The sequence below is a fragment of the Morus notabilis genome, unplaced genomic scaffold (assembly GCF_000414095.1).
Source record: "Morus notabilis unplaced genomic scaffold, ASM41409v2 Scaffold11188, whole genome shotgun sequence".
NCBI classification, from domain to species: domain Eukaryota; kingdom Viridiplantae; phylum Streptophyta; class Magnoliopsida; order Rosales; family Moraceae; genus Morus; species Morus notabilis.
The window spans coordinates 1-8795 of NW_010361098.1; the positions used below are offsets into that span (position 1 = coordinate 1).

Sequence of the window (8795 nt, forward strand, 5' to 3'; positions counted from 1 at the left end):
CGTCTCTTCTTAAGCGGAAGAGGTGTATCAGCATTCATTTATGCATGTATGCATGCAAGAAAACAAAGGTCATTCATATCTCGAATATCGTCTCCTCAAGTTCTTTAATTGCTACTTACATGTAAATGTCGTTTCTTCAAAATAACGTTGTTTGTTAGTTTTACCGGTTCTTAATTCGAGTAACGTATATGTTACTATAGTCGTTTCCATTGGTGTCGTTTTTCTTTTTTTTTTTTGGCCCTATCTCATACTTATGATATTTTAGATATATTATTTCGGTTAATTGTCGTTTCTTCCATTTGTATCGTTTTCTGTTGGTTCTCGCTCGAGTTCGTGATGTTTATCATGTCGTCTTTAAGATTTGCCATTCATGCTGATTTTGTCTCTGTTTTTATTATCACGCTTACGTTATTTCTGTCATCTCTTATCTTTTGATGTTTTACCTTATTCTCTTACGCAATCCTTATTGATGATATTGTTTTATTGAGGTTATTGTCGTTTCTCATATTATTGTCCCTTTTTTTTTTTTTTTTTTTTTTTTGTAATTTCTAGTAGAAAGGTTGTTGCTATTTTATTGTTCGAGGTTATTGATGCTCATGTTGAATATGTCCATCATTTATATTATTTATATTATTGCAGCACATGCTATTCCTTTCTCACGTCTCATTTTATAGGTTACTGATGTACATCTTGCTGATGTCGTTCATTTAGATTGTTATCGTTTATCAAATTGGTGTCATTTTTGTATATTTTGTTGATTTCGAATTCGATCGACTTATTGTCGTCGTTATGTCTTTTGTCAAAGATTACTTTCAACCGTCATTTGCACTGGCTGACTGACTCCGCCTATTAAGTATAAACATAACAAGGGTAGAAAAAGTGAAAAACGGCAAAAACGACGATACCACGTAAATTGGGAAAACGACAACAATGACAGAAAAATAAAAACGACATTGAACGGAAACGACGCAGATTGTGTATGGTGCATCAATATAAGAAAACGACATCCGTTTAGGATTGATAAAAGATAACTAAAAGAGGAACCAACTTAAAAAACAACGTTATTATATATCAACGTAAGGGGGAAAAAGAACAGAATAAACATAAGTCGACGTTAACTCGGAAACTCAAACGGTGATAATATCCCGATGAAGAAAAGAATCTCATAAAGGACAGCGAAATCATAAAAGGACTGCTATATCAGAAACCAGCAACAAATCAGTACACTCCTCAAAAAAGAAAAACAGAAATATGCAAACTCGAGAAACGACACCAGATACAAAAACCACAATATTTTCAGAAAACATTACTACAATCGATAAAAGGGACCCAAAAAAAAAAAAAGAAATCATTGAACGACAGGCTATATTTCCGACTGCACCAAGGACCATTTCATACCCAATGTACTGAGGCATAGAGTTTTTTGAAGCTTGTACATGTTCTCATGTTTCAATCCAAAAGTTACTCAAGCTTATATGAGAATGGGACTAGCCTATTCTCTTAAAATGGAATTAAAAAATTTTATCTCTTTTTTTTTTTTTTGCACGTAATTCTTTTTATTTTAATTTTTTATTCTGATTCCCCATTTTAAAACATGTTTCAGATTTTTGTTTTCAAATATTTCCCTTCTACCAGTGGGCTCAAAGTCCATAGAGAATATTGTTTCCCATATATATATATAATTTTTTTTTTCTTTACAAGAAGAAAACAATGTTGGAAAATTCTCTCGAGAAACAGAGAAAAAGTGAACATGATCATATTATCAAATTAACATTTAACGATATATTGGACTGACCACTAAGCCAGTTTTTTGTACCACAAAGTTTGAGATTAATTCAGAACCAGAAGTTCCACAACTCAAAAAACAAACTTTCACCATCAAAAGGCCATCATCATTTTGAATTATGATTATGAGATTTACTAATATTGTCCCCACGGTGTGTTTGCCGTTTGGTGAAGCGACAATTTAAGTTTTGAGGACCACCATTTTAATCAAACTCATGAAATCTCAGTATCTCCTACTTGACCTTTCACCGTTTATTATTGTAATTGCAATATAGCCTCACAATTTCAACAATTACGTTTTCAAGCACATCGACTGATCCGCGTCAGCTTCTTCATTAATTGTGGTACTTGTTCCTAATTAACACTATTAAAACTCACTAATTACAGACACTTAAAGCAAGACTCAGAAATTTAAATCATATCTCTCAACAAATGAAGAGTAGACTCTTTGGGATATGAATTGAAAAGGAGAAGGAAGGAAAAAAAAAAGCACATTGTTTTTTCTCCTTGGTGGGAAAACTGCTTGCTGAGAATATACACCAGAAATAGTACAATTTTGCTGCAATATTTTACTATAAAATAATATATAAAGCAAGCATTGTTAAAAAGGGGTGTGATAACCAATTGATATAACATCCTTCAACTTCAATGAAAGCAGCTCTACCTCAATCATTCTTCCCCTTTGCTTTTCTTTTTTCTAAAAATAAACGACCAGCAACCACCACGAACCCGACCACTTCCTTGCCTGCGTTTACATTAAATCCAAAAATTAAGTAATTATTAGAACTTGGAAAAATAATACAAACAATACACGTGTTTCTGATTAAGTTTGAGGTTATTTACTAATTATTACCTAGAATTACTTGACTTTGGCTCTAATTAAAGTCTAGTGTAAACTCCCAAGTAATTTCTAATAATTCCACAATGTCCCAAAGACATTTATGTTGCTTTTGTATAAGACAAACAAAGCTAATAGACTTTGAAAGTTTACCGACCGTGTCACGAGATTTCACATGCTGTATCAATTTGTATACTTTTTTGTGCCTCATACGTGCCACTTTTGACCAATTTTACAGCTCACAATTTTCTTGCTTTCTCTTTCCACTATTCTCTGTCCCTATTAACAGAGTTTCATCTTCATACACCTGATATTTTAGCTCCTAAACAACAGAGGATTTCTGTTTCATATTGTTGTTTGGTATTATAATAGAACTAGGAAGTGTCTCGTGTGTAATCTATAAGACAAGATTTCCCCTGTTTTCTATCTCAAAGACCCCCTAACAAACATCCTATAAAATATGTTGTTAAATTCGCAAATTAAAGCAACAGGAAACCTTGGATCTAATGGGCAACAACATGAACTTCAAACCTTAATTACCCCAACAGATTACAGCACAGATCTTTACATTACAGTTTTAAATCGTTAAACTACACTAGAATCATGACGAAATCAGAAAAAAAAGAGAGAAAATTTAAAGAAAATTGAAAGATGAAGAAGAATAATATTAATTACCTGATGCTGCCGGTGCTTCTGGTGCTGCCAAGACTGCTGCTTCTGCTGCCAGAACTGCTCTTGCTGCTTCCACTATTACCAGTACTACTCGAGTAGTACTGATGATCACTACCACCACTCTGTTGTTGTCGTTGTTGTTCTTCTGACATCACCGTATATCTCTTCTTCCACCACTCCTTATCCACACTATTACTTCTATTTGATCCTCCAATACTATCAGAATTAGGCTTTGGAGACACCTTGGAACTCATATTATTATTATTATTATTATTGTTGTTATTAACTTGGTCGGTCTTATTCTTGACCACCGCCACTTTCTTCTTCGTTGACGACGACGACTTCTTCTTCGACCCAAGCGACACCGGAAACACCATCTTCAGAAGGAAACCCGAGGACAACGACGACCCCTTTTCCTCCCCTTGTGATCTCCCGCTCCTTCTCCGACTCATCATCATCGGATGAGTACTGTCACCAGTCCTCTTCTGACTATCCGATCTCCTCTCTAAGTACTGATGATCCGAGTACAAATCACTTCTGTTATTATTATTATTATTGGTTTCTGCAGGTAAGGGATTGTGTACTTCGACGAGATCTTTCAACGACAGCTCGTAGCACGACTCGGGCATGTTCCTCACCATATCCATGAGCTCCCGTTGTCCTCTCGCGATCGCTTGTGCCTTCGACGCCGGCGACAGGCTCCGGTAATTGACCTGTGGTTGCTGCTGTTGTGATCTTGATATTGTTCTCCAGAGTGGTGGAGAGGAAACTCCCGAGGAGTTGTTGTTGTCGCTGTTGCTATAGTAGTAGTTCTGATCATTGTCGCTGTTGTTGTTGTGGTAGTTTTGGGCTGTTTTTTGAGCTCTTGTCCAATTCGTACTCTCATGTCGTTCATCACTTCTCGGTCTGGTATTACCGGCCTCGTAATGGAAAAGAAAAGGGTGTTCTTGTTGTTGTGGTGTTTCTGAGCCAGGATCGAGCATTATTCGTGATTTTTGGTTGTTTGTTTGCTTGTTCTTTTCCGGGAAAATTTTGAGGTGGGAGAAGAGTTTTGAGATGGTGTGGAGGATCAAGAACAGAGGTGGTTGCCTTAGGCAATATCTTCACCGACCCTTTTGAGTTTTCTTTTCTTTAAAAAAAAAAATGAAAATGAAAACATGGGTTGTTTTGGCATATCTCTTGATGAATAGGCTATATTAATGGGAGGGGTTCATTCATATCTCCTTAAAAGTCAAGTAGTTCTAGATGGAGCTGCATTGTGTGGGCCCCTCATATCTTCCTAATTTTTCTCTCTTTTTCTTTCCTTTTTTTTTTTCTTTCTTTCTTTGTTTTTTTTTTTCCGGTTGTCTTTTGAGGTAAAAATCTTTTTGTGATTTATGTGGACCGCAAAGACTCTGCTGATGACCTTCTAGCGCTTTATTTTATTTTTTTCATTTATTCAAAATTTTTGACTTTTTGGACATGCTGTATTATATAATATCTTGCAAATATAAAGTTGGAGCTAATAATGTTACATGACTTGCATTTTCTAGTGTTTTATGTCTTTTCGAAACCCATGAAGCATGTATTAAGCCCGTTTAATTTATTAATTTAAATTTTTAATTTGAATTAAAATGTAATTTTATATGATAATTTTTTATTATAATAAAAAAATTAAATATAATTATTTTTAAAATTTTTTTATTATAATTAAATTTAAATTTTAAACTCAAATCTATAAAATGAGCGGAATTTAAAAGAAAAAAACTTTGCTCATATAAATTGTTTGGTGCTCTGTAATTATATTGTCTGATTCAGGCAATTTCCTCTATTTTAGGCTTTTGATTTATTAATTATCCAGAAAAAGTCGTGTTTAATATTGTTAGGCTTTACACGCTTTCTCTTATTTTATGAACCACCTGTCTAGACCTCCATTAACTTTGCTTCTTTCTTCATTTCAAAAGTGATGGTGATTTTTAGTTATTTTTTTCATTTTATATATTTTCTATGTGTGTGTGTATATATATATATATATATATATATGCAAGTATTTTAAAAAGAGCTCTATGATAGGATATAAAAAATCTCTTACGGTAGTGTCACATTAAAATAAATAAAAAAATATTAATATAATAATAAAAAATTTAAGATTGAGAATTATATTTAATTTACAAGTGTCTTTATATCCTACCACATGGTTTCTTATAAATGAAAACAATATAAAGGAGCCGTAGTACCGTTTCTCTTCAATGATTTAGTCTTTGTCTTTAACAACGACATCATAATAGATTCACAAAAAAAGATCCTCCCAGTCCAATATGATGATACGTCCTCTCAATTGGGTTTCCGTGGTTGCTAAGAAAACCCAATCTTTGGAAAATCATTATTCCTTCATTTTCAAGACAAAATTAGCTTTTAACTTGTAATTGGAAAAGCCAGCTTAATCTCAGTTTCATCAATGAGGAATTCTAACTAATCTAACCATGTGATAGCAACGAACAACAGTCAATCTCTAGTTGGTTTATCAAAATAATAAGATTAGAGAATGAAAACAAACTTTCTTTAATTTATAATAGCTTTCTTATTCCGACACATTAAATAAGAACTAATACCGTTTTTACACATTTATACTACAAAAATTAGGGTTCTTATTGTCTCTTTTAGTGGCAGCGCATATTTTTTACAATTGAATGTAAAATAATAAAGTACACATAATAAATAATTTTTAATATAAATTTAACGATTAAAAAATATAAACTTATTGGTAATTCATTTCTTTAGATTCTACTATAAAAATTTCTCAAAATTATCCAATTACGACTTATAAGACTTGACCTTATAAGCTGAGAAGTGAGATCTTTGTGTTCTTTCATAAAAGAGAAATGGACAGCTAGCTCAATATCTTGGGGCCACATGAGCAATTACAATGGTTTGCAATGATTTACTTTCACCACTTTTTCTACTGTAATTTTCTTTTTTTATTATTTTTTTAAACCTACAAAGGCAAAGGCAGCAAACATCATGGTGTCTTTTTCGAGCATGGAGCCCCATCGGTGGTTGCATGTTTTTGCTTTCACCTTACCTAAAGGGAAAAATAAAGAAAATAAAAGTACAGTCCAAAATAATTACCGATTACTCCAGTTAATTACCAACATTTCACAGTTTGAGTTTTCAGGGCTTGCAGCATCATTGCCTCATTTCTCTATTAATTAATGCTCATATTAATACATTTTTATGGGCAAATTTGAAAATATTTTTGCAATTTTAAGAAGTGATCATCAGAGAATTACAGCTTTAGCAAACAACTAACGTTTTAGTAAACCTGATTTTAGTCCGATAATTTCATAATTTACCATTTTTAAGGGAACTCTTGGAAGCAATACTGTATAATAAAAACTCAGAGTGATTAGCGCATAATTAAATCACCTTTCACAGTGGTTTTAAGAAGTTAGAAATTTAACTTTAGCTTTGTCGTCAGTGAAAAGCGGAATTAAAAAAAAAAAATTTTGAAAGAATAATGTCAGAGACACCAACTCAAATTTTAATTTTTATATATCAATTAATGCGACACGTGAGTTGTTAATTTTGTATTAATGGGTGTTTAAAATATTGTCACGTCAATTAATAAAAAAATTACATCTACCATTAAAAAAATGACAACTCACTTACTACATCAGTTAGTATATAAAAATTAAAATTTGAGTTGGTGTCCTTAACGTTATTTTATTTGAAAAAAGACAATAGTATTAAACATTGCTCATCTATATCTAGAAGTTAAGCTCATCTCGCGCAATTAATAATTCTAGTAACGAAGTGTTCGAGAAACCAATACAAATAAGATATTGGAGAAAAGGAACCTCTAATATCTTACTAAAAACTATATTATATTTTAGTTTAGATATGATTCAGAAAATCTACTAGAATAAACAAACAGATTAAAATATATATAGAATAATTTGCGTGCAGTCTGTGGAGGACCAAATAACATACATGGAGGCAAAAAAAATGTCAAAGAAAACAGCCTCTTGGTGTGCTATTTGCGTGTAAATTACTTGGTTAGCAGACAAAAATGAATAGTCTAATGTAATCTCTTAGTCATGGCAAGAAACTTATGAATCTAGAAGGGATTTTTAGGCGGTCTGTATATCTCTGTTTTATTTGTGATGAAAGCAGCGATAACGTAAGGTAAGATGTAATTGATATTCTGAGAAAAGAAAAAGAAATGTAGGACAAAAAAAAGGGTCAATTTTATGTGTTCGTGTGTATGGAAAAAATTTGAATTGCTAGAAACTTCTTCTGGTGCGATAGTGAAAGTGCTCCGTCTCATATTCACGTGAATCATAGTAGTACGCGTTAAATAAGAGCCCGTTCACTTCGCTGATTTGAGTTTAGAATTCAAGTTTTTCTACAGTAAAAAGCTCTCACAAACAATCACATCTAACTTTTTTACTATAGTAAAAAGTTCTCATATAAAATCACATCTCAATTTGAATTCTAAACTCGAATCAGCGAAGTGAACGGGACCTAAAACGTCAAAATAATTCATTTTGTGGTGGTTTTATCTTTTGCATATCTTTTAAAATTGGTCAAGTATACTGTTCTGTATCCTTATAACCCTGACAAAAGTATACTGTTTTAGAATTAGAAAACCGTAGATTATTATTATTATTATTATTATTATTATTATTATTTTGTTTCCTTGAAACAAAACAAAGAGAATTCTCCGCCTTATATCTATTAGAATCTGCTCCGAAACTTGCTTATAGACTTGAAGCCCACATTTTTTCGGTTGTTTCTTTTGTCTTGATATTGCACACGTGCATAGACCAGGAGAAGAGGTGTTTTTCTATTCGATAGAAAATTTGCTCTTCTCATATGTCACTTGTTTCCTTGTTTTGTGCTTCTACATCAGGGCTGACTTCAGCATTTTTGACAATTTCATATATTTCTCTACTAATATGCTGCTCCGTAGGAAAAAAAAATGTCTTCTTTTAGTAATTATTTATTATTGTAAATGTAAGCACAATTATCAACTTTTCTGTGTGATCTATTAGAACATGAGCGCACGAACACAGCAAAATCATGATTGATGACAGCTCCTCAAATCTCAAGTAAAATATTGTCAAAATCTTGGGCTCGATTCATTTGGGCTTTGATTAACAAAGTTAAGCCGTAAAGATTGCTATTAAAGGCAGTGAATTGGGTCAATATCCCAAGCCCATAGCCCAAAGGAATGCCCCTTCAGTTCACTATTGCAAGTTGGCAACAACCATCTGAAATGGGAGGGAAAAAGAGAAAAAGACATTAGAGACTTCACCCTCCAAAAACTCTAGTGTTCAAGATCTTTTCCATTATTTAGGTTTTTTTATTTTATTAATTTAAATTTTATTACAATAAAAAAATTTTAAAAATAATTAAATTTAACTTTTTATTATAATAATTTTTTTTTAAATAAAATTATATCACAACTCATTTTTTTTAAAATTAAAAATTTAAATAAGCGAATTAATCAGCTCACTGA

At 32.3% G+C, this 8795-nt stretch overlaps 1 protein-coding gene across 1 annotated transcript; it reads right to left on the minus strand.

Annotated features, from left to right (window-relative positions):
* Positions 1-2082: 2082 nt before the first annotated feature.
* On the minus strand, positions 2083-4473 carry LOC21384244 (hybrid signal transduction histidine kinase A). The gene is made up of 2 exons (XM_010098479.2): positions 3299-4473; positions 2083-2530 (listed from the first exon to the last, which is right to left on the minus strand). The coding sequence occupies exons 1-2, from the start codon at positions 4276-4278 to the stop codon at positions 2455-2457; spliced, it is 1056 nt and encodes a 351-aa protein (XP_010096781.2). The 5' UTR covers positions 4279-4473; the 3' UTR covers positions 2083-2454.
* Between the last annotated feature and the right edge of the window lie 4322 nt (positions 4474-8795).

Coding starts and splice junctions, on each gene's coding strand:
- LOC21384244 (XM_010098479.2), bottom strand. CDS start 4,278: ATGCTCGATCCTGGCTCAGAAACACCACAACAACAAGAACACCCTTTT. Junction 2,531..3,298: donor AGAAGCACCGGCAGCATCAG/GTAATTAATATT, acceptor ATGTAAACGCAG/GCAAGGAAGTGGTCGGGTTC.